Source organism: Mercenaria mercenaria, chromosome 5, assembly GCF_021730395.1.
Source record: "Mercenaria mercenaria strain notata chromosome 5, MADL_Memer_1, whole genome shotgun sequence".
NCBI lineage: Eukaryota > Metazoa > Mollusca > Bivalvia > Venerida > Veneridae > Mercenaria > Mercenaria mercenaria.
Window position 1 is genome coordinate 27558098 of NC_069365.1, and position 27989 is coordinate 27586086.

The window sequence follows — 27989 nt, forward strand, 5'->3', positions numbered from 1 at the left end:
TGTCCGATCAAACCTCTAGTTGATTTATTACCTGCGGCCTGGAGGCCGCAGGTATATTGGAATGCAACAAGTATTGGAATGCAACAAGTAGTGTAGCACATGGGGACTGGGTGATTTCACGTGACTTTTTACCGATATGCGATTGGCTTATCGCATTTATGGGACGCCGTTTTAGCAATATAGCTTTAACTCTATATGATATATAGAGAAATGTTTTTGACCTGAATTCCTCATTTATTAGTTCATTTAATTTATTCAAACTTTCAGCAATGATCAATATTTGTAACCTAGTTCTAAAGTGGAAAAGACCAAGCTAGTTTTATAACAGGAATACAGCAATCTGTCAGGAGTCATTAACCAAGAACTGAATCAATCTAAAAATACATGCCACAAGTGCGATACTAGAGTACTATAAAGGTTAACTAATACTAGGGCGCTTCAGCCGTAATGCAATGTATACAACTACCCTCAGTATAACACATATTAGTATCATAGTTCCAACGTAGCAATACACCGGAAGTTCAATTCCAACAGCGTGTAATATTTCTACAGACGTAACGTAGTCTGAACTGTTCTGGAGACATTTGCTGAAGTCTATCACACTAATTGTGTTACAACTGAAATTGAAAGAATATTATTTCGACATTCACTTTTAAGAAGTGCCTAATCTAGACTGGCATCAGTCGTTAGAGACCTTTAAAATAAATGTCTCTGCCATAAAATCGTCTCAAATAACACTTTCTGAAAACACTTTACAATATCTCTCATCTCCGAGGTAAGCCTAGAGAGAAAAGGGTTTCCTCAGAAATTATCAGTGTCATAATAAAGAAAGAAAGAAACTTTATTACAGATTACTTGATCTCAACATACTTAGTAAGTCTATGCATAACCTAAAGGGAGACTAGTATAACATATAGTAAGACATTTATAAGACTAAAGTCATTATTCCAGTGAAAGGGTTTCGTAAAACACGTTTTATACAGATAATCAGTCCATCATATGGGAAAAACATATAAACATTCTTTACGTTAACGTTAAAAAAATTGTGTAATCAATGCTGCGTGTATTTTTATCAGTCACATTTCAAGGCATGCATAATTAAGTTTGTTCAATAACAGCTGCTTTATCAATCGAGTAAGATAGTAAATAACTCGTGGCCCTACTTGATGAATCTTTGAAATACTTGACGCTAAGCAGTGTACTCTGGAAAAATAATTAAATATATATCGGGAAAAAAATACATACGGCACCGGTTCTGCGTTTTCATAGAGGATTATGCACAATGCACTGAATGGGTAGAACATGTGAGAAAAATATTTTGCCCAGGCCAGCCAGCTAGGGATATCTTGTATCAAAAATCCACTAAGCAACATCGAAAAGTGCAACATCCCATGAAGAACTGCTTCACTCAGCTGTCTGTCCGAGAAAACGATGCTCAAAATAAATCCAACACTCTGTAAAATATCACAAACGAAATTAAAAAGAATACTCAGTTAAAATGGTCTTGGTTCTGTAAACAAAAAAGAAAAGAAAGAAACAAAAAAACAAATCCCGCGCTAAAATTTGTCATTCAAGAGTTGCTTTTTTAAGTTTTGTTTAAGTGTAATTAGAATTCGTTTCTATTTTTTAACTTTTTTTTTGTAATTTTTGACTGACCTAAATCTACCTCAGGTTTAAAGAGGCCAGGCTAATATATCATAATCTTCTCTTCTTCTTTGTGCTAAATACATATACATAATTCTTTTCAATTGCAACTCTGGCTAGATCGTGAGATTTTATAAACCGACGTTGCACTAATACAATTATAGGTCACATGGCGACTTTCCAGTTTTGGTGGTGGAGGAAGACCCCAGGAGCCCCTTCGTGCATTATTTCATTACAGGCGGGCATCTAGGTAAAACCATCGACCTTCCGAAAGCCAGCTGGATGGCTTCCTCACATGAATAATTCAACGCTCCGAGGGAGGCTTGAACCCACATTAGTTAAGAACAAGTATTTCGAAGTTAGCGACCTTAACCACTCGACCACGGAGACCCCGAAAAGATCGAGTAACCAGGAGGACAATAACATATATGAAACCTTGATCATGACGACAATAAACAGCTAAGGTACCTGTATACTGACGATATTCAATAGAATTATTGAATACGCAATAAAAAATTGCCGCACACCATTCAGCCGAGCTATCCAATAAATAGCTGTGCAAAATAGGGTAGGTTTTGCAAAAGTCAACGGTAATTCTCCAGCCATTTTGGAAAAGTAATAGGCAGACATCCGATATGCACCGCTTGCACGCTCTCTTGAAACAGCTTCAATTTCGGCTGGAACTGTAAAAACCCAAAAATGTATTCAAATTCAAAGTTCATTCAAGTTTGGGTAAAATAAATGAAATCAAATTCAAATTTCATTAAAGTATAAGGTTAAATAAATGAAATCAAATTCAAAGTTCATTAAAGTATGGGTAAAATAAATGAAATCAAATTCAAATTTCATTAAAGTATAGGTTAAATAAATGAAATCAAATTCAAAATTCATTAAAGGAAAGGTTAAATAAACGAAATCAAATTCGAAGTTCATTACAGTAGGCTATGGGTAAAATGAATACATTGTATCGTAAAATAAATATAATCAAATTCAAAGTTATGATTATATAGCATTTTAAAGTTATAAGTTAAAATAATAATCTATTTATGTTGATTTTTATCAATTATATATGTAAAGTGTATGCAATCTAAATATTAGTTATGATCATAAATAGTTATTTTTGTAAATAGTATTTTAGTTGTATGAATTTGTTTCATCGCATTCTTGATCAATTTCTGTACAGTTACACATATTTTTGCACTGATCGTTTGTATTATATATTTGTACTTACTACTGAAAGCCTTTAACGTAATAAAATATTTTCAGTTTTCCTTGCAGCTTTTTCAAAAGAATGAGGGTAAATATTTGGCAGAAACAGTAGTATTAATAAAGGGGAGTTCTTCAAATCTTTTTGGTGTTTTACACAACGAATATGAAAGTGAGGTGAGATCATTTGTATTTCAAAGGGCCATTTTGCACCAAGGAACATTTTCCTTCCTGCCGAACGAGAATCTAACATGAAGTCTTAAATCACAGATTTCAGGACATGAACATTATTCGTATATCTTTTCTTGCACACCGGACGAGTGTTTCCGGTGATTTTACCCATGCCGGCAAAACCCATCAGGCACCCCACCCCCACACATGCCAGATGACTCGCGTGATGTTAATGACAACTTACTAGTTAATATGCATTGATTATATATTGTTTATGTAAAATACGAAAACATCAGGTACCTTGATAATTTCTCTCCGTTCCATTTCTCGTTTCAAAATATGTTAATTTACGGTAAGAACATACCGTTACGTTACAAATGATAAAACTAAAGTGGAACTTTGTTATTTTGCGTCACTGAAACTTCATGACGTCACTTCTGCTTACGGGTGTAATTTCCCGTGCTTTGTGTACATACTCTACTCTAAGAAAGAGTGTTTCCAATGAAGTATTTCTATTTGCTTTATTTGTCCGATTGTTTATAAAATACATTGTGATGCAAGAAAACTAATCTGTCAGAATAAAAAGCTTATATGTAAACGATATGAAAGAAAAAATATAGGCAAGCCTCGTTACCGCCCAATGCACAGCTGCCCTCGGGACTGATATTTCTATCCGATTTGTAAACACATGACAGATATTATTCTAAGGTAACGCAACTACCCCAAAAGCGATCCAGCATCAGTATGACCTTGTCATATCTATTTGAAGCATTCAATACAAGTCTGATTTCGTTGGTTATAGGTATGTATTTTAGGAACAAATAAAGTCTAACCATATCATATTCCTGTGATATTGGTAGACAAAATGACTATAGCTTTATTAAAACTCCAGCAAATATCACGATATCATAATCACAGTATTGACGAAACGCTTACATTTCAAGTAGGCTAAATACTCGTCGGATTCAGGGAAACGTTCCTTATACAAAATAAGGTTGGATTACGTCATATGCCGGTGCTGTGAGAAAGCATTTAGTTATAACTTGTCCAAAGAAAACTTGTTTTTGACATGTGAAATAAACATTCCCTTATTTATGTTTTATAACATGAGATGTGGGGAAATTATTATATCAGAGATAGAGTTGGTTTCAACAAATAAGAGATGAAACGAATATTACTCCTAACATTATTTTCTTACAGTAACGAGTAATCGTGAGAAAAGGAGAGACATTACTACATTTCAAAGGCAAACAACAACGCAGAGTTCAGATTTGATTTGATGTCGTGCACTTTTTAAAAGAAAAATGAAGTGTTATGAATTGAGAAATATACTGTAAGGATAGAAATGGAACTTATAAATTGAAAAATATACTGTAAGGATAGAAATGAAACTTATAAATTGAGAAATATACTGTAAGGATGGAACTTATAAATAGAGAAATATACTGTAAGGATAGAAATGGAACTTATAAATTGAGAAATATACTGTAAGGATAGAAATGGAACTTATGAATTGAGAAATATACTGTAAGGATAGAAATGGAACATATGAATTGAGAAATATACTGTAAGGATAGAAATGGAACTTGTGAATTGTGACATATAATGTAAGGCTAAAAGTGGAAATATCAAGGTATTTAACTTTGATCAGGTTTTTCATGAAAAGTAAAACATCCCGGAGTGTAAGATTAAGTTTTCCAGCACCGATAAGAATATAGGCAGATGTAGTATGAGAGATGTACCAGTTTATTTTGAAACGGCTCGCTTTAATATTGTACCAATCAAAACAAGAGCTGTCGGAGGACAGCAATGCTCGACTATTCAACAGCCTTGTAGACTGAATGAATACGGAAGTCGAAAAAGGGACATAATTTAGTAAAAAAGCAAAATAGGGTTATGGAACCTACATAGTGCTTATCAGCTCATGACAGTGGACATGTGTGTGAAGTTTCAATCCATTCCCATTAGTGGGTACTGAGATACCAGCTTACATATAGGAATTTAACCAAAAACTCCTAAGTTGAAAAAGGGGCATAATTTTGTAAAATGCGAAGTTGAGTTATTGACCCTTTGCATTGCATGTCATATCATGACAGTGAACAAGTGTGTGAAATTTCAATCCTTTCCCGTTAGTGGATACTGAGATACCAGCTTACATACAAAAACTTTACCAAAAAATTCTATGTTGAAAAAGGGGCATTATTTTGAAAAAAAAGCAAAATAAAGTTATGGGACCTGCTTTGTGCATGTCAGATCATGACAGTGAGTAAGTGTGTGAAGTTTCAATTCATTCCAGTTAGTGAGTAATGAGATACCAGCTTACATACAAAACCTTAACCAAAATTTCTAAGTCGAAAAAGGGGCATAATTTTGTAAAAAAGCAAAATAGAGTTATGGAACCTGTGCAGTGTAAGTCAGTTTATCACAGTAAATAAGTGTGTGAAGTTTCAATCCATTCCCACAAGTGGTTACTGAGATACCAGCTTACATACAAAACCTTAACCAAAAATTTCTAAGTCGAAAAAGGGGCATAATTTTGTAAAAAAGCAAAATAGAGTTATGAAACATGTGCAATGTAGATCAGTTTATCACAGTGAATAAGTGTGTGAAGTTTAAATCCATTCCCACAAGTGGTTGCTGAGATACCAGCTTACATACAAAAACTTAACCAAATCGGGACGCGGACGCAGACGCCGACGCGGACGCCGACGCATGGGCGAGTCCAATAGCTCCACTATTCTATGAATAGTCGAGCTAAAAATGAAAATGCACATATTGTAGTAGTATTGAAAAAGTTATGGAATTAAAGAGCTTGAAGGCAAAAGTACACTGTCCACTTCACTTAGACATTAGAATCACGCTTACGTAAAAAGTTACAGAAATATATCCTATTTTTGATATGAATGTTTTGGTTAAGGTAATTCTATAAAATGAAAATTTATCCTAGGCGTGCTCTAAAATGCTTTACATGATCCTTAAGGGAAAATTTGCATATTTTCTTCATGTTCTGGTCGGAAAATTTCACTGAGTTACTGCCTTTTCATTATTTGACATGAGAATATAGGCAGATGTAGTGTGAGAGATGGGAGGCAAAGTATCAATTAATTTTAAAATGGCTCGCTTTAATATTGTGCCAATAAAAAAATGAAAATGCACATATTGTAATAGTATTGAAATAGTTATGTAATTAAAGAGCTTGAAGGCAAAAGTAATTTTCTTTTAGACTGCTCACTTCACTTAGACATTAGAATCATGCTTACGTAAAAATTTAAAGAAATATATCCTACTTTTGACATGAATCTTTTGGTTAAGTTTAATCTTACTGCGGAGATCATTGGATGTTGTACTGCCAAAACCTGTTACCTATGTTGGTTAGACAATGTGTTGTCTTGTGACAACTCTTAATGAGAGGAAATATTTAGATGTACTTTTAACTGCACTTTATTGATTTCATAAATATATGCTATTTGCCTTTAAGGGATGGATTCACGAAGAGTCACACAGACATTTTGCAAAGTATTTATCAGGTGGAAAATTTAATACATGTGTTACCAAGCTGACAGAAGCTTACATATTGCCGCGGCTTGTAATGCAACTGAGAATGTCCATGCCATGATCATGTAGAAAACCTTTAATATATAAAAATACACATTTTATTGTTGTAAGTGTATACTACTCAAAACATTACAGAATAAAACAATATTTGAGCTAATTAAAACGGCAATAACAATGTCCTTCCTTTATGCTCCGCGAAGAGGGAACCATATAGTCGACGCTTTGTCCGTCCGTCCCGCAATTCTTGTCCAGGGTAATTCTCAGCAACTACCGGCTAGAATTTAGTGAAACTTCATAGGTAATTTAAAGACACTGATTCTGGTATGCAAGGTATGTGGCCTATGGTCTGCATATTGGCGGTAAGAGCCAATATACAAGACTGGACGATTGATAGACTTGCTTCTGTTTATCATAATAAGCTACTGTATAGCTACTGTGCAGTAAATAAATTGCAGGTGATATTTCTCACCTTTATAGCAAATCAGTTCTCGCCTTTATAACGAGTTTAGAAAGCTTGATTGAATATGGTCTAAATAAACAAAGTGATAAGATACAACAGTGTTTTTATCATATTTTTAATAAATCAAGTTTTCTAACAATTACATCTCATCATTGCTGTTTTTTTTTTATCAAAAATATAAAAAATGCATTCAGGCACATAGCTTTTAGAAATAATAAATTATGTATATTTTGAACAATGATATATCTTTATTGCTGGATTTATTATACATAAAAGAAACATTATTTAGACAACACAAGGGGAGTTATGCATTTTAATATATAAAATCCTTCTGTCCATATTCCTTTTTTATCTATTAAAAAATACAACTGAACGCTTCTTTAAATAATTTCTAATAAAATCCAGCAATTATCATTTTTTCTGGTTTTATTTTGTTACTTTTGAGAAAAAGATCATAATCATTGAATATACAAACTTGTAATTTCTCTTTAAATAAGTATTAAGTTTTAAATAATTATTTTATTGTTGAGGAGTGAGAATTGCTTTTCTATAAGAGTTATAATTTAATTGGCCAGGAAATTATTCAACATGACTGAGCAATCAAAATTAATATATTATCAATTAAAATGATTTTGTGTACATTCTGAAAAAAAAACCCAAAAAAACCGCACTTCAATCAATAAAATGCAAAACACAGGAAATAACCAATTTATCTGTAGGCAATAAAATTTATGATTCTCTGACAATAATTAGGCTACATGTCAAGTCTACGGGGGTTTTATGGACCCTTATCAGAGTGGACCAGACAGGATCTTGTATATTGGGGATTAAAAAGTCTGGTATTTGGGGGGGGGTCACTTATATAGGAGATTTTCTTTGCCTTTAACTGCTAAATGGAGATGCACATATTACCTTCATGATGAGGTTAGATAATTCTTCACAGAGTTATTGCCCCTTTTAGTATTCAACATTACTATACTATAGCACAATTTCTTCTCCGGAGTATTCTACAGGAACCACTAACTGAAATTCTGTGAAACTTCATAGGAAGTTTTACACTTAAGGTTATTGAAAACCTTTTGAAACATCCCCCAGTGTTGAACTTTTTTTTAGGCCACATATACCTGGTTTTTCATAAAGAATATGCATAATAAGTTAAAACAACTTTCAGGACAGGTTCTTCTCTATTGAACAAAACATTTTGTCCTGTATCACATGTACATTGACTGTGGCACGTTCTGTTTTGTAGATGTCAAGTTTCTTTTTTAAAAGTATTTTGTCATCACTGTGTTATGATTATTGTGTGTAACATATTTCTCCGGGTACCCCGGGAGTTGAATGTGTTACAAACCATGTACATTTAAAACAAACTGGATTGTTTCAAAAAACAACAGAGTTAATTATTTATCATTTCCCGGAGTACCAAGATAAGTATGTCAGACAAACAACGAAAACAAATTCAGAGAAAATATATGGTTGAATAAAAGTTTGATATATTTTTACAAATGTAGTCAGTCGAAGTACATGTGTTGCAAGACAAAACACATATAACCGAACAAGATGACATTTGTAGAAAGTATTTTTTACTTCATCTGAACAATTCCTTATATAAAATGAAAATTTATTCTAGGCGTGGTCTCAAATGCTTTACATGATCCTTAAGAGAAAATGTGCATATTTTCTTCAAGTTTTTGTCGGAAAATTTCACTGAGTTACTGTCCTTTCATTATTTGACATTAGCATAATACGGTACCATTTATTTAAACGTCATTGGAAGATTAACTTCCAAGGGAAGATGCGCATATCTTATGCACGCTTTTCTCAAAAACTACTTGCTGGAGTTCTAATAAAACTTCTTTGGAAGCTCACTACTAAAATGCCCAGTCAATGAATTCCGCTTCTGTGCTTTTAAAATGCAATAATCATGTTTCTTGGAGCTACCATCCGTTTAATTATTTGAGACCTAACATAAAATTTTACAGGAAAATGCCCAAGTTAAAGGTATCAAGCTCTATTAGATTTAAAACAAGACTTGAATATAAATTACTGTTGTGTACAACATATGAAGTGATGCATTCAAATATACTAGTCCAAATTACTAACGGCCATTCGATATTTGGTATCTTTCAAAATAAATAGTACCTTTATGCAATTTCTCCAAATTTTTTATGATTGTAATGATATCTATAAAGCAACTAAATTGATTTATGCAGCATTTTCTTAATATAGAATTTTCACCAGACATGTATTTGAGATTCAAGAAGTATAGTTAATAGTATAACACGAAAAAAATAAGCTGGAATATGTACCACTTTGTAGTCATGGTCCTCTTTCATAATCTAAAAGCCGATCGGGTCTTATTATGTGATTTCCAGCTATGTACCGAGTTCAGTTATATCACATTTTATACAGAACTTTGTTGACTATTCCCTCAATTCTAAACTTATTTTATCTTGAAGCACGCATTCAATGGGTTTCTTTCACGTGCTGCAAATATGAAGAAAAATAAGGCAGGCTAGGAAAAGTAAAAGTAAAATCTTACCACTCCCCTTATATCTCTGAAAATCTTGAATTCATCCAACAATAATACACCAGCTAAAACGCCTAAAAGTGTGTATTCAATGAGGCTGTACACATGTAACAATGTTCTTCTTGATTGTTTAAAACTTCTCCAAGTAAGCATACGAAACTGCATTGCGAACCCCGTTGGCCATTTCTCTTTTTCTGAAACGCTGAAGTCACTGTCGTATGTTTTAATGGATACCACTGAGCTGGAAGAATCTGTAATGTAATAGTTTTAAACCTGTATCAGTGTCTACTAAAAACATTATTTACATATTGTTATGTAACTTGTACATTATTTCATTTTGTCTAATGTTCTTCACAAACGTTTCAAAATACATGCATTTATGAACCAGACAATGTGAGCAGTTAGTATGTTGCTACCAGTGATAGCTCATAATTACAGTGGTGGTGCTTGCCAAATTGCAATTTCCAATGACCAATTCTGTAAAGCTATTATTTCATAAGAAAACCTTATTATCAAGCATATATCTGCCATGTGATTTAAGCACAAAAAGCTTCCATCACTAACATTTTTCGCGCCATTTTCCTACTTAGTGTCTCTATAACTTAACGGTTGTTATAAGTCGGACACCATATTGTTGACATCTGTAGGCGCGATTCGTTCTGAAACTTAGCAAATAGTCTCATTACATACAGAATGTATACTAGTCGTAAAAAAGTTTGATTAAAGAAGTTTTTTTTCACGCGAAAATGCGCAAAAATGGAAGCGAAATATCTATCTACCATGAATTTATTTCGGCTACATCACGGAAGCACATTTTTACCAAACCTACCTTATTCCTATAATACTAAATAGATACACATGCTACTCATTGCTTGTACCATAAACTCTAGGTGTGGGAAAAAGTATGCATCCTCGTAACAATAACCATTCATTTAAGTCCTTACAACGAACACGTACACCTTCTGTACATTACCTGTGCCATCAATTTGAGATTTGAGATTTAAAAATAATCATATCCTTTAGCGTCTGCACTATGTCATTAATTCCATATTTGTGAACAAAAACGTATTATGTTGCGAATGTCAAATTCTTTAAACTTTTGAAACAAAGTCGTTTATGTTATCTATATTTTTTCATCACTGCATTTAACATTTATTATTGCTCTAAAGATGCAATACCTACACCTCTTTGTTGTCGATATCATGCTCTGGCCATCTTCATGAATGGAATTTGTTGTATTTCGGTTAGCATTATCTTTCTCGAGACTGAATATAAAAAGAAAAATTCGAGCCCATAAAATAAATTTGTACAGAGTAATTATCAAACTCAATGTCTAGCTGATAGTGCGCCCTTTCTTTATAAAGTACATAAAATGAGAAAAAAATAAGTGAGATTTTTTTTGTGATGAATATGTTTTTCATCTTTATTTACTAAATGAGATTCAAACTATACATTTAAGAATATAACACAAATATGTGTAACAGCTTGTTAGTATTTTTAATTATTATGAAATATATATACGAGGGTCATTCTAGGTAATGACAATAGTATACAGTCTGTGTACAGTCTTCGAAGTCAGTTTATCCGTTCAAAGTATTCGCCCCTGATTTCCCATGCACAGTGTAACTTCAAATATCGCTTGATAATAAATGCTTCAGTTCAATTGTTTTTGCAATGATTTTATGATTACCAAACCAATAAAAATCTCAGTTTGAAAAGTTAAGTTAAACTACATGCAGGTTTTAAATGTGGCGGCCGTAAATAGTCCCTAGTATTTGTACTCATTGTTGTTTATTTTCTAGTCGTTTTTGGTCATGGAGACCATTTACAAATGATCAATATAAATACACCACTGATTTAAATACTTACAGCTCTCTGCTCTTGACTAATTTATCTATTTCAGGGTCATCTAAACTCAGAATATCCACTGAAAGAATATACAATGAGCATATAAACCTTTGTATATATACTTTACATTAAAATCCCTATTTCATTTCCGACGCTTTAGTTTTTCTGGTGAGTGGTGCTACACTCTTTTCTCTCCGTTATGAATATATATGTCTACCTCACATTATATGCATATAGCATGATATCTGCGTTTAGATATTTGATGATGCAAAGAATTGAAACAATATTATCTTAATTTTGGCGTTTGATACGGAGTACAAAATTGCGTTGGAACTTAAGTATTTTGGAAAGGTACAAACAAACAGTATTTGAGATACATTACTCATAAAGTCAGCTGGATTATATAGGGGGTCACATTTGTATCCTGAACGTTCAAGAAAAATTAGTGGCTCCCGATGTGCACCTCCATTATACACAACCTGAAAAAAAAATTATATAAAAGTGCGACTAACAATTTGGTAACAAACACAAACAAGCTAGAGCAAATCATCCGCACAGAAAACTATTTTTCCAGAATACTCTACCTTTCCTTGGGACAACAAAAGCAAGCTATCAAACATGTGGTACACTTGACTGGAAGGCTGATGTATAGTTACTATAATATTCTTGTTATTCTCGCTAGCCAGAGTCTTTAGCTGTCTGACCATCTGTAACGTCATACTAGAGTCAAGGCCAGATGTCGGTTCCTGCGTGAAAACAAGCAAAACGATCTAAAAACTAATATAACTGTGGTAAAACTTGACTCTAAAAATTAATATACGCAATTCTGATACTGTTTTCTTTTATTTGATCACACAGCCATATTCCTTCAGAATACTAGTGCTTATGGCGAAGCGAGATGGTCCTATGGAACGTTAGAATTGATTTTTACAGGAAAGTAAATTGTATAAGAGTGGTACTTTCATATGTGTCATGTTTTAATGTATTATCTTTAGAATGGGTATAGTGAAACATTTGTGTATGTACATATGGAATTTATATATTATCCATTGCTTTGTAAATATTCATACAGTAACAACAATTTAACTTGTGATATCAATTTTATCCAAACAATGGATCATTTTTGTAGGACAGGTAAGCTTGGTCTTGCTACGATTTTGACCGCATAATTTTACAAACGTTCAGGAGGATATTAGGATCTGTGAGTAATGTACTTGTACAAATTCCCAACTATCATTAAGTAAGGAATCTAGGGATCTTATTTGTTATCCTAATATACATCTTTTAAGTAAAATGTACGCATATAACTTGCTCTCTTCTAACACAAATTACGAGAGTGGTAGCATAACATGAGGGCAAGTGTACTTGCAATGATGATTTAATCAAAATCTTCATGTGTCTACTATGCTAATATAAGTAACATCAAGTAAAAGTGTATCAGGATACGTGCGTAATATTTTTGCCATTTGTTGATTTACTATCAGCAAGTAAGGGGATATCAAGTATATGAGCAATGCGCTTGCCGATATTCATAAAGCAATAGTAAAAACATGGTATGTGATCAGTTTATGTGATATATTGATATACTTAGTTAGAGAATATTAAGGCTTGTGAAAAATGTTCTTGATATGTTATTTTACTTACATCAAGTAAGAGAATATTAGGATCTGTGAGCAGTGTTCTTGCTATGCTGGTTCTTTTCTTCTCACCACCAGAAAGACCTTTGAGAAATGTGCCACCTATCACTGAAAGGAAAATATAAATTCAGTACATATAAATTCACAACATAGATTTTACAGAACCCGTTGTAAAATATTGCGCTTATCAACGAACAAAATGATATAACCCATGCCATCGACATCTTTGATGTGATAACTGCTAACCGTTACTATTTCAGTTCTGCCGTATTATCCACATTTCATATAGGGACACATTGTTTTTTAATCATATTCGCGTGCGGAAAGTGTTCATCGATTCTATTTCCTCAGCGCAGTTCTTCATTAAGGAAGTTCCAGCAATTGATTCTGTAATAAGATCTCATTCACAGTTTCGTCTTGCCTTATTTTATGATTTTGAATATTCATACAATATGCCATAACATCAGAAGAATGTTTAGCTGGTGTCAAACCAATTCCTGGTATTGTTATAATTATAATGTGTTAGGTTTAATTCATATCAATGACAATGATACCTCTTACCTGTGTTCTTACATTTTCCTAACTGCAGCAGATCGATTATGTTTTCCAGCCTTTTCAACTTGTCAGCTTTCGGTAGAGATTCGGGAAGACCTATCATAGCTGTAAACTGAAGGATATCCAAGAATATAGAGACTCTAGTGTGCATTTCTTTATGTTAAACTTTACCCTGCTAAATTTCTATAATGTACTTGTCCATTTTTTTTTCAATTTGGACAGAACCGTTAACTGTTAAAAGGGATGCTTACTAAGAAGATACAGGCTGACCGGCGAACAGTGAGGACCATTATCTGCCGGCTGAGCATGATCTACACTGATCGCAAAGGAAGAATATATTGTGTAAAGCATGATAAGGGTTAATACAGCAAATGCTAACTCGGATTTACATGTAACGTATCTTTCCTCCTTAAATATGTCAAGCATTTTCACAGTGACCACCTGAAGTGTGGCTATTTTGTTTGCATAGTGAATATCTAAAACTATCAAAATATATTTGTTGAAGTAAGTGTATAGAACAACATTACTGACTTTAGATTAATTCATTTTTATTATGATACTGTTATTTAGTCACTGATACTGTTATCTAGTCATTTAACTTAAGATGACCATTGTATCGCTGTACAAAGCTATGTAAATATCCATTGCCAGATTTAAATCCTCTGATTTTAAATCAAACTTCCATATATCAGCCCAGAAATCGTCTGACATACTGTATATCATTCAATAGCATTTTCAGGGCAAGGAATATAGAACTAGGATATGAAGAGGTTTCTAATACAAATGGCAGTCAGTATCAATATAAAGAATATTGAAAACAAATCTCGCAATTGTGATAGCAACCGATTTCAAATTAGCCTACATATTATATTGTGCTTAGATGTCATTGACCTAATGCCCGTAATTGTTTAATTAATAAGAGTGACTTGATGACACTTTTCTTCACAGCTCAAACAGGTATAGCAAGAGACATTTCTACCAAATTACTTTTATATTGTAAAGATTTCCATCGAGCCATATGATGAAGGTTAGACAACACGGCAGCCATATTGTTGACATATGAAAATAGAAAAGTGTATTAATATCAAGAGAGAGTCTGAAAAATATAAAACGTTTAAAAACCTGAACCCATCCAACGGTTAAGGGGGCAATGATTCTTTAGTTTTGGGGCTTGCGGACATGTTCGTAACAAATCAGAATAATTTGAACACTATTGGAAAATGGTCACTGAAGTAATGTTTCAGTGAAATTATTTCGAAGTTGGACCAACCGTGTCACAGGAGATGATGTTTGGGGACAATTTTTTAAAGTTTTGACGAATCCGATTAACAGAAACATTCACTCACAAAACCTTCCTGTTAAATTATTTTAAAGATCAGTAAGTAGTTTCTGACAAGAAGATTTTTACCGTTTCCGCTTATACGTCATGGCAGTCCTTTGGTTGCGATGTTTTATGACAAATCTGATTATCATGAAAACTCTTCGTAAATATTTATAACTGGGGCACAATAGTAAATAAGAAACTTTTGATAAAATAAGACAAAAGTTAATATGGGGCAATAGCTTTATTAAGCATAAAGGAAAATGTATTATATTAAAAAATGGATAGATTCTAAAATACCATTTGTTGATGATTTATTGCCAGAGAAAGGCGGAATTGATACAAATCGAATACTCAATAGTCTCAAGGTGAAAAATATCTGGATGTCGGAAATAAACTAACTGAAAAACGCAATTCCTCAAGAATGGAAAATAGTAATAATAAAACAAAAGACTCCTCGTTGACTAAAGTTAGAACAAATTTAACCTTCCTTGATGTAAAAATGAAACCATTTAGTAAAGTAAACAATACGGATATATACATGGTATTTCTTAGAAAGAGAATTGAATCACTGAACATTCGTAGGTATATTTTGTATTATCAATTACTCGATACTATTCATGCTAATTGAAGGCATTCAAGCATCAGTACAATGAAACATTATCTTGACACAGGAAACAATTTACACAGAAAATAGGCCTTTTTGTAAATAAAAAAAACAAACAATTTTTAACATTGACAAGTATTCTTGCGATTTTTTTACTGTATATTTGTTTTCAAATTAGATAAAAGAATTACTTAAGTAAATGTATTACGGATTTAATATGGCACTATTTATCTCACATTTTACGTATACGTTTATTCAGTTTGGATGTACATTTATTAGTAAATTATTCTATGTCATAATTAATTTTGAAATCACGATTTCTGTGATTTGACATATTCAAAAGATGGTAAACACGGGTGGTAAACGCGCAATCCAATTCCTGCTGGGAATACGCTTAAAATGGGTAGCGCGACGTCCAGTGCTGGTGTTGCTCGTAAAAAGACAAAATTGAGGTTTGTGAAGTTATAATTTTGCTTAGTATGAGACAAGAGTATTTTTTCTCGAAAAAAAGCAAAATGCTATTCGACACAAATATGATGATACATCATATATGTAAAATATCTGGTTTGTAATTTATGATTCGGTTCTATTAACACAAAAACTCTGGCGACACGAAGCGTGAAAAAAGTACGAAATCAACAAAAATTGCAGGTTTCTGACCTCATATGCCTAATCTGAGGACATCTGATGCTTTTTAAGATAATTCAACCGATATAAAGTAACGGATATCAAAATTATTTGCTTCAAATCCTGGTTACGGGGACATAATTGACAAAACGATCATCGGGAATGGGGTTGCGCACCGGGAATGGATTTGCTCGTATACATCATAATGTATATAATGTATACGCGCAACTCCATTCCCGGGGCGCAACCCCATTCCCGATTATTTTTTGCCAATTTTCCCCTCAAAAGCAACATTTCATTCAAGTGTATGTAATATTCATGACTGTTTTACACGTGTTTGATCATTAGAAGCGTCACATTTCCAGCGGCTTCGATGAGCGGCTACGCTATACTGTTGCTTTGGTGCCATACGACCAAATATCGAACAAACACGGAAACGTTGTCCCAAAAACACAACAAGAAGTAAAACAATACAAATGAGCCGTGCCATGAGAAAACCAACATAGTGGCTTTGCGACCAGCATGGATCCGCGCAGTCTGGTCAGGATCCATGCTGTTCGCCTTCAAAGCCTATTGCAATTAGAGAAACCGTTAGTGAACAGCATGGATCCTGACCAGAATGCGCGGAAGCGCAGACTGGTTTGGATCCATGCTGGTCACAAAACCACTATGTTTGTTTTCTAATGGCGCGGCTCAAATATTATTTAGATCACAGGTAAATAAGATGATATTACAATGGATCAAATATATATTGGTAAAAAATACAAATTGATATCATACCGGGAATATGAAGCACAAATAAAATATCTGATACATGGTTTCACAACAAGGCACAATTGTGCGGTTTTAAATATATTAACAAGAGAGATAATCCCTTTAGGTGGTGTTTATGGGTGGCATGGGGTAGCACATTCCATAACCAATTATGAACAAAGACTGCTATTAATTTGCTTTATTGCGTTATATGCTTCTAAAGAAACGAGTGACCTTAAAGCAGCCTCTGTGTGTAATATCATTGTGTTTTTTTTTTATTTTGACCTGACAGGTTAGAATATATAGTGTCCGACGAGTGAAACAATTTAGGAAAATAATAATGCAGTTACTTACATATAATGTTTCCCATAATGTAAGGTTTGAAAAGAAAACATCTTGCTGAACGACAAAACCAAGTTGTCGGCGCAGTCTTTTGTTGAATTTTTGTCCAGAAAGATAAATGTTTCCTGCAGAAAGTGGTTGACGTCCAGCTATTGCATTGAGTAATGTTGTCTTTCCAGACCCTAATTGTATGAAATAACAGTTGATTATGATAAATACTTTATACATGTTTTATGATGCATAATCACTAAAGTAAAAATTTGCTGCATCATACTTTTAATGAAGTGTAGTTAATGTAAATTATAGATCAGTTTCTCACATCACAAGAAAAAATCGTATCAAAACGCCAACAATGGTTTTAATAGACAAATGTTTATATTCTTACAATATGTCGCAGTTTAAACGCAAAATAGTATTTGAATTTGGATCTTACCTGTTGGGCCCATTACAGCAAGGAGGTCTCCATTACAAGTTGAAAAACTCACATGCTGCAGAATCTTTGCAGGTCCTATATCCACATTGATATCTGCAACACTCAACACACTATCACCTGTAATTGCTTTCATTCTAAAAAGAATCGTAACCACTTTTCACAGAAATAGTTGACAGTAACGAAGAGCTATGTTCATATTGTTATTTTTTTATCGAGGAATGATATCATATATTATAGAAAACGTTTACAAACTGGAGACTGACAATGTATATTCGACATTTGTAGAAAAATACAGGAGAAAGGCATTATAATAAAGTTAGCAAAAAGCTAGATTAGTAATAACAAATTCATTACATAGTTTTACATACCAATTTCAATTGTCTAGTCAACTAAATGCTTACACATATATCACCTTATAAATAGTGAACATGAAGTACTGTCTACCTCTCCTTTGCCTTCAAATCAAAACAACAAATATATATTTGTGACGACAGACATAGATAGACCTTTCCTAACAACTCTTACTCGCTTTTGCTTCCGGACTATTATCATTAATCTTCTATAAATTATGATACATGTAAAACATATTATATTTCTATGTCAAAATTTAAACAAATGCAATTACGATTCATTCTTAACTAGCAATTATTTTAACTCAATCTGATTAGAAAGAAAATTGAAATTGTGACGGTATTATGCAACAATATCACAGTTTACATTTCACAATTATAATGTCATAGCGACGCCCTGGAAAAGAGAAAACCACACCAAACAGCTAAATAATTGGCGGATATAGTCAAGGAATGACGATTGAAAGAATGGGAATTATATAACTCACCCAATGATTTTCTGCGCTTATTCTAACTACTACAAGACTAACCGCAGTAGGAATTCAAATGATTGTGTAAGTATCAACACTGAACTTGTAGAAACGTAAATTAAGGAGGTAAGTTACCTTCATATTTGTATGTGCGCATGTCCAACCGGAAGCTAATGTGACGATTTACGACGACGTTTACGACAAACCAAATGTGTTTGTATAACCATTCTTTAGAAAAAAAATCATGAACCTGTCTCCGATCTGATGCTTAATGGTTTAATAATGCAGAAATAATTAATAAATTGTCGCAGAAACGCTTCAAAACATTGTTGCTTTAAAATGACGTCATTGACGTCATGACGTTACGTGTCAGTTACCGCGCAAAATAAATAGCATTTATTTTGAAAGTACGTAATTCTGTGCATTTTCTTTATTTGAACTATTTTTTAAACAGCCATTATTTACTGAAATATTTTTATGTGTCATTCGCTCTGAATAATAATCAGTATTTTGCTTCTTTTATATAGTTATATTGAAATGTTATGCGGAATGTAAGAAAATGGATGATGGTAACCAATGTTATTGGGAATATAGCTGGATGAAAGGTTACTTAATACGGCCATTTTCAAATAAAAATTGGGCAGTTTGATTTCTAATACGTATTTTTCAGTTTCCGTTGATAATTTCTTACTTATATATTAAAACTAAGCCATAAAAGTGTCCAAATTTCACTAGAAAATTGTGGTTTCTTGAATTAAAATGATGTTACCATGGAAACGAAGCCCGTGATCTATATATCTAAATGTAAAATTCAAAAGCGTTGATACTGAACTATCTAAGGAACACAGCTTCGGCATTTTATTTTAATTTCAACAATATCCATAATAACAATAGCAGCATGCAGAACGATTTTTCCATAAAAATGCCAGACGAGGGGTGCTGCTGTAAGTATCTTAAGCTGTGAAATTTGTTTAAATAAATGTAAATAACACGAAAATATTACATTTTCAATTATATCTTATTTAATATTTTTATAAGAAATTATGATAAAAAGCAAGATATAAGCTATTTTAAACATCTCTGTTGCCATGGTTACTTTAAACTTTATAAAAACAGGGTAACATGTAAAGTGCTTGGTATTTTTCTAATAATATTACCCAAATATTCCATGTTGGTCATTAACAGAATGGCACTGAAGCCGTCGAAAAACCCGTTTCCATACATAGTTGTTTAAAAATGAGAGGAAATGCGTTACCATGGAAACACGAGCCCCGCGACATATATATTTCAAGCTTATATTAGAAAGCTAACGCGCATACTAGAAAAAATATTAATTATGAAGATTTCTACGGATAACAATAAAACCAAAATGCACTGAAAACTGTTAAATATACGTATTTTCCTTCTACTTCCTATATAAAATACCTTTAGAGGGTCACGTTCTTCAAACCTGTATAAAAATTGTACTTGAAGGGCCAGAGATAAAAGAAATTGAGATTATAACAGTCAAAACATTAAATTACACGAAATGCAAAAAAATGCTGCTGTTAAACTAATTTGAATTTATCCTAGTAACAAGGTAACCTACCTCCTTAAGTTATAAAAACAAAATAAATGTTACATATGTTCCCATCACATGTATTGTGTATTGTGCCACTGAAACGTGAATCAGAATCAAATAAGAGGACATGTAATCACAAACGGGTTTGTACGAAAGACCCGTGGTGACATTTCAACTTCATTATTTCACGATTTCTGCTTCATGATTTCACGATTTCCACTTCATGAATTCACAATTTCACGATTTCCACTTCATGAATTCACCATTTCACGAATTCACGATTTCACGAAAAAACTTCACGATTTCTTGATTTCACGATTTCATGATTTCACGATTTCTTGATTTCACGATTTCCACTTCATGAATTCACGATTTCACGATTTCTGCTTCCTGAATTCACGATTTACACTTCTTGAATTCACGATTTCACGATTTCAACTTCATGAATTCACGATTTCACGAAAAAACTTCACGATTTCTTGATTTCACGATTTCCACTTCATGAATTCACGATTTCACGATTTCTGCTTCCTGAATTCACGATTTCCACTTCACGAATCACAATTTCCACTTCATGAATTCACGATTTCACAAATTCACGATTTCACGAAAAAACTTCACGATTTCTTGATTTCACGATTTCCACTTCATGAATTCACGATTTCACGATTTCTGCTTCCTGAATTCACGATTTCCATTTCACGAATTCACAATTTCCACTTCATGAATTCACGATTTCCACTTCACGAATTCTCGATTTCACAATTTCCACTTCATGAATTCACGATTTCACGATTTCCACTTCACGAATTCACGATTTCCACTTCACGAATTCACGATTTCACAATATCCACTTCATGAATTCACGATTTCACGATTTCCACTTCACGAATTCATGATTTCCACTTCACGAATTCACGATTTCACAATTTCAACTTCATGAATTCACGATTTCATCATTGTGAAATCGTGAATTCGTGAAGTAGAAATCGTGAAATCGTGAATTCATGAAGTGGAAATTGTGAAATCGAGAATTCGTGAAGTGGAAATCGTGAATTCATGAAGTGGAAATCGTGAAATCGTGAATTCATGAAGTGGAAATCGTGAATTCAGGAAGCAGAAATCGTGAAATCGTGAATTCATCAAGAGGAAATCGTGAAATCAAGAAATCGTGAAGTTTTTTTTGTGAAATCGTGAATTCGTGAAATCGTGAATTCATGAAGTGGAAATCGTGAAATCGTGAATTCATGAAGTGGAAATCGTGAAATCAGGAAGCAGAAATCGTGAAATAATGAAGTTGAAATGTCACCACGGGTCTTTTATTTCTCAATATCAAATGAATTAACCTAAACGAGATATGCACCTTTCAAGTATCCAATGTGCATCTTTCACTAAATAAAATTGTGTTACGTCGTAAAATATAGACAATCCTCATCAAATGAATTCAACTTTGCGACATATATAAAGTAACTATGTTTGTAGAGCTACGTTATATGTCCAGTATAAGAGTCATTTTTTTAAAATAAAAAAACTTCCATTTTTTTGTTTACGTGCGCGTTAATACTGTGTTCTGTAATAAATGTATTAGGTATGTACTCACAGTTCTGTGTCTGCACACACACGTGATGATTTTGTGGACATAGGTAGAAGTAATTGTTTATATTTTCAAATAAGAATTCGGTTTTTATAACATAAAACTAAAAAGACGATATAAATACCCATATATATAAGTGTTGTGGAAAGAGCATGTGAACTTTTCCCGTAATTATATAATTATGTATATATGAATGAAAATAATGATTCATATCATTTTGAAAAGTGATATGATTATCTGCTGCAAACGTACCAAATACGAAACTGTTACTTAACCACCCCACTATAAACAGCTGAACTCCCCCTCTTCCTGTTGCGACGGATAAAAACAATAAGCTGACCATTGGAAAATTTAATGTTGATGTGTATTTTATGTTTTATTGGAAGCTGAACATGATTTGTTTCTTTATATAATGTATTAGCTTGATTACTGGTAAAATTGTAGGGAAAAAATAAAAACTTGATTGACCACAGATTTTGTCCAGAAATTGCGCATTGTCGGCGTCAAGAGTACATAGTGTCTTGCTTGAAGAATGATCTACATATAAATCAAACAGTTTCCTGGATAAAGAAAAAATGCTAGTTTGGTAAAATCAAATAAAGTAATTGCTAAAACCTCCAATTTGTATATTAACTGTCAATGAAAGAGGATTAGGTGAATGTCCTGAACGTATGCATGTTTGCTTGCAGTACTGTACATATGTTTGCGACTTTCGTAAAAAAGACTGTATGCTTGTTAGCAATAGACTTATCTATTAAATATAGGCTTTTCCCTTGCTCCTGTAGTATTTCTTCATGATTATAACCCGCAAACGAAGTTGGAAGGAGGGGTTATATAGGAATCACCATATGGTCTGTCTGCTCGTTCATTTTGTATGTTTGGTCCTGCAATTACTTGAATACTATTACACCTGTGCTACCTCTCTCAAATTTCACACACTATAACTACTTTATGCATTAAGGGATTCTCAAATAACTTGGCACCATCATGAGACGGTGTGTTGCGCACAAGATACAGTTCCAAGCCCCAAGGTTAAGGTCACACTTAAAGGTCAAATTTCAAAAAGTATTACACGAACATTAACAACATACTGCCCTGTATGCGTATGTGAAGTTTAAGAGAGGTAGGTGAAATAGTTTTCAAGAAATCACAGAAAAACATTTTAATCCAAAATGGCTGCCAGTCGTCCATCTTGGACCCGATCCGAAAAAATATCATACGGGCATTAACTACATATTGACTTCTATGTGTGTGTGAAGTTTCAGGGTAGGTGCAATAGTTTTTAAGAAATCGGAGAAACAATATTTGGCGGACGGACAGACAGACAGACACATGACTTACGAACGGAGGTAAACCTATATTCCCATCCTGTCTCACCTCGTCGACGTTTTGGAGTCGTCCGCGTGATTTCCATAGGGAGTCGACAGAAGGTAATTTCTTGCCTGACATACTAGGGACCTTGTTTATATTTCTGTACTTTATGAGAGTATATGTCTGTAAAACCAACACGGAATACTTGCATGTAAGCGATTCTGAAGCATTCAATTGTATTATATAATTAGGTAGCGACTCACAGACCCCCAATAGATTAGTACATGCACAGCGCGAGTGGTTCGACATTAAATGACATTATACACATGAAGACTGATCGATAGAGACACTTCGGTAATTATTTTTATTTCATTTACGCCTTTATATAAATCGCATACTTAAGTCGTAAACTGGACATACAGAAGGATATTCCTCCGGCCAATAATCGATAGTCAGACTTTCTATATAGAAAATAAGAAGGGCATTTACACATTTTACTTAATAACAAGAATACTAAAAATAACAATCCTTAAGTGCAAAACTATTATCCAAGTTCAACATTTGATTCATCACACGCTATTTTAAAAATATTTGTTATCTTAAAAATTTGATTGACCAGTGCGACGATTTATAATGCCATCATTTCGTCATTTTGTTTCCTTCTGTTTTCTAATGTGTAAAAAATACATATACGCGTTTTTTAAAACATATTTTGTATAAAACAATAAATATGAAAGCTAAGGTGCAAGTGATTTCTTACTCTCAATGAATATATGTTTCGAATGGTATACATTTCATTTTCGTAAAGGTATTGTTGTAGCGTTATATGCAGACGATACAATAATGTCGCGTGGGCATGGGAATTGTGATCGAAAGGTTAAAGTAAACGATTTAATCAGTTTAGTTAATTTATGTTTGAATGTTTTATTCGACATAATGGGTTTCATACGAGGGTACTGCAAAATGTTCTGTCCCTAATATGCTTCCGTAGTTTTATCCCAGGTATTTCTTAAATCGCATCATTGCACATGAATGGTATATCGTATAGCTAACGATATCCGACTATTTCGTGCAAATTGCTTTTCAGATGACTTAGTTATTTCAAATTGAAATACATGCAATCATATACACTGACTATTTACTTGTAATATTGTAAGATGGACAAAAAGCGCATTAGGCTTGATTTAGATTCAAAGCAGATATTTGATGAATTGTGTGGTATATATGGACCTCAGGCCATTTCAGTGCGGATAACTTTTAGGTGGATTAAAGCTTTTTACGCTGGGAAATTATCTGTCGAAGATGTTACCCGTTCAAATAGGCCTAAAACCTCTGTTACCAAGGCAAACATCGCTGCTGTAAAAGCTGTGGTCGAAAAGGATGCGCGATTGTCGGTGAAAGATATAGCCAGTTGTACTGGCATATCAGACGGTAGTGTGCAAACAATTCTGAAACAGTGTTAGAGCCTGAGAAAGGTTTGAACAAAGTTTTGAAACGTTTGAAAGCATAGAAAGACTGTAATAGTCAGGTTATTTCTAGCTGGCGAACAGCAGAGCCACAGAGAAGGGCTGATATTAAGCAATGGAGGCGAAAAGATAAAAAAGCCCCTGTATTGCCAAGGGAACCGTAAGTTTGAAAAAGATGTTGTACGCAATTCTTTTCAGTTCTTGCGTACCAGTCGTTCAAGTGCCTTGTCCATCTGGTCTTACAGTCACTGGGTAATTCTACAAGAAATATGTACTGAAGAAAGTGAAAAAGTTTTATAATAAGAAACGTCCAAGCAAAGGATGATCAGGAGGCAATCTTATACACGACAACGCCTCCTCTCACAAGTGCGAGGTTGTTAGAATAGAAAAAGTGGAAACTCCAAAGGTCGCTCAACACGACAAAAACGAAAATGTTGCAGGCTCGGTTTGATTGAGCCTGTTCACGGACTGTAGTGGAAATGCATGCTACCGTCCGCGCCCTCTGTTAAGTCCTTTTTGGCTCCTGAATAGGTGGAAGTTGTAAACAATCCACCTTATTCACCTGACCTGAGTCCCCGTGAAAATGCTTTCTGGAAAGAAATATAAGTCCAAAAGTTCTCCTGGCAGCGCCGTTTAACAGTATATCAAACGGATACCAAAAGAAGACTATGTATCTGCTTTTCGTTATTGGGTAAAAAGGTAACAAAATATGTTTCGGTAAGGGGAATACTTTGAAGGTATGTAATAAAATAATTTTGATAAAACGTAGCACTTAAGAAATCCAAACCCATTGACAGAACCTTTTTTGCAAGACTTCCGTAAATGATTGTTCAGTTCAATTATCGTATATTTTATTTTATTTATGTCTCATCACATGTACATTAATAACCCAGAAAAATCAACAACAGGTGTAGCGTATGTTTATAGATTTATTAACTTCCAACGTTTCGGCGTTAAGCCTTCATCAAGGAAGAATAACGATATCTTTTTTCACATGTACAGCATATATTAATTCACATAATAAAGCAACATTGTACATATCCGCTATATACAGAGCTATAAGAGACAAAACACATATATACATATCAACAATGTTCCAATTCTTTATATAAAACACTGACTTAAAACATCACTCTTTATTAAAAGGGGTGAATAGTTACACTTTTCCTAAATTTTAAAATATAAAAGTAGGTTCCAGCAGTGTGTTTAGCTACTTCATTGAAATAAAAAGAGTAAATGATATCAAACAGAATTTTGTATGAATTAAAAATTACAGCAAAACTTTAAAAACGAAGAAAAAAAAACTGAATGATTTACTGAAGTCATCTTTGTCCAAAATGTCATAGTTATGTGTTTTTCTTGCAAATACTGATATTGTTATGTCAATCTAGATTAATAAGTACTTTCGAGTTTTTTTTATAACTAAATAATCACATTTTCAAACATATAATATTTGTTTTACACAATGTAAATATGTTCGAAATATGAACAGTTGTAGTAATTTTTACTACTAAGAATAAAACACTTTTATGTAAAAATGAGCTACCGGGTATATAGAGAAAACCATATTATATTTCAAATTTCATGAAAAATATCTTGTTTTATTTCTTATTACATAGTTTGTTACTGTAGTGACACGTTAGTAAATTGCGCTTGTTTCTTATGAGAAACCTCCTCTTTTTGTTCCTTCTCTTGAGAAGGAACACTTAGAATTGGTAAGTCACACTTGACTGAGCAATTGACTTCGAAAGCTGTTGTAATTACAAGCTAACCAATCAAACTCAGTGAACTAAGAAATAACCTCTGAATTTAAAATTATTCTTTCCTAATTGAGGCGACTCTCTGGCGACTCTCTGGCGACTCTCTTGCTGTTAATTCATTTATAGGGGGTGTTAACATAAGCGTTGATGATGTATTTTGAATTTACAGCTGTAAAAGACCTGTAAGCGGAAATTATGACCAGAAATACAGTTGAAATTTTCAGGTGTAAAACATGCAGGTCTCAAAAGTACAGCTGTAAAAAATTATATATTTGATATATTTTAATAGCACTGTTATACAGAATAAATGTTGCTTATTTGTAGATCGGATACCGTAAGTGGCAACAGCGTCACCAAAACGCATTTCAGCCCGGAAATGCTAAGGATATGTAAAACAAGCCATGATACTTAACATAACTACAAAGTATGTTTCTTTATGTAAGGAAGCTCTTGTTTATTTCAATACATTTTAGATTCAATAAGCAACAATTACCTAGATTCATTAATGTTTTACTACTGAATATAGTTGCAAACGGGCATGTTTAAATACATATATTAACTATTTACACTATATTTGAAGCTGGCTGATAAGTTTAAAAGTCATAATGACAAGATTGTCACATGTTTCCATGACAGAGAAAGTTTTTTAAACAAGATCTAATGCATAGTTTCTACCTTGTATCATACTCTTGAATTTTGCAATTTTGCTATACTGTGAACATAATTCATTTTGTTCTTTACTTACTAAATCATTTATTTTGCCATTTTTATAGTAATTGCTTCACTTTCTAGAGAATTACAATTTATCCTAAAACCTTTTATACCTCTGCTTTCGTCCCTTAAAATAATGCCTTATTTTCCAATATCTGTAATATTTCTACAGCTGTAACATTTAGGCACATTTACAGCTGTAACTTTTTCATTTTTTCAGCTGTTTTTTACAGCTGTATCTCATTTGCATACTTCGATCTATTTTGCAGTCGTTTTACAGCTGTAAATTAAAATCTACAGATGTAAAATCAATGTACAGGTGTGAATTCGAAATACTCATGACTGTAATTTTGAACAAAAACAAGGTCTTTTACACTGTAAATTTCGTACAGGATGGGTTAGACGAATACATATGTAGCAATAAAATCTTACCTTACATAAGCTAAAAAAACGCAGTGTCTATTTTTATCACATTGACGCTATATCTCGTGTACTTTTCCCAACAGCTTTAAACTATTCTTCTTTCCTTAAAATGATTCACTTTATAATATTATAACTTGACATTTCTTCTAACTTAAGACGAAACATAAACGCGTTATTTACATTTTAAAAACGTAAATTTTATAATAAGTTTTATTATTATAAACACCGGGGTATTAAACGCACTGGTAACTACATGCTTGATTACCTTATCCGACATCATCACATAATCATGGGAGCATTGCAAACTTTTTAAAGGCTAAGCTTAAATAAAAGCACATGCCTCCCCATATAAGTTTATTAATGCAGAATATCGAACTTATACGCACATTTCCAGCCAAGTCACAAAGACGTTTTGCGATACAAGTCTTCTTCTTAACTGAGGAGGGGAAATGACCAAAATTGCACAAGAAATTTTGTACAACCATAACAAATCAACACATTATTAAACAAGGGCTGTTTGCAAAACACAAATGCAACACATAATAGCCCCATACTGGAAACTTGTATACTAAGGTATAAAGTATGTTTGTTTGTTGTTGTTTTATTTTATTACCTTAACTTTGACTCATTCAACAGAGAAATGCTGACACGTAA

The 27989-nt window shown here is 33.2% G+C and overlaps 1 protein-coding gene across 1 annotated transcript; it reads right to left on the reverse strand.

The window, feature by feature from the left end:
- Positions 1-230: 230 nt before the first annotated feature.
- LOC123556707 (uncharacterized) lies at positions 231-27568 on the reverse strand. The gene is made up of 14 exons (XM_045347624.2): positions 27345-27568; positions 17690-17823; positions 17269-17438; positions 13613-13718; positions 13059-13159; positions 11999-12160; positions 11797-11893; positions 11436-11493; positions 10749-10831; positions 9579-9817; positions 6593-6650; positions 2113-2327; positions 1246-1454; positions 231-617 (listed from the first exon to the last, which is right to left on the reverse strand). Exons 2-14 carry the CDS (start codon positions 17820-17822, stop codon positions 419-421), a joined length of 1830 nt encoding a protein of 609 aa, XP_045203559.2. The 5' UTR covers position 17823; positions 27345-27568; the 3' UTR covers positions 231-418.
- Between the last annotated feature and the right edge of the window lie 421 nt (positions 27569-27989).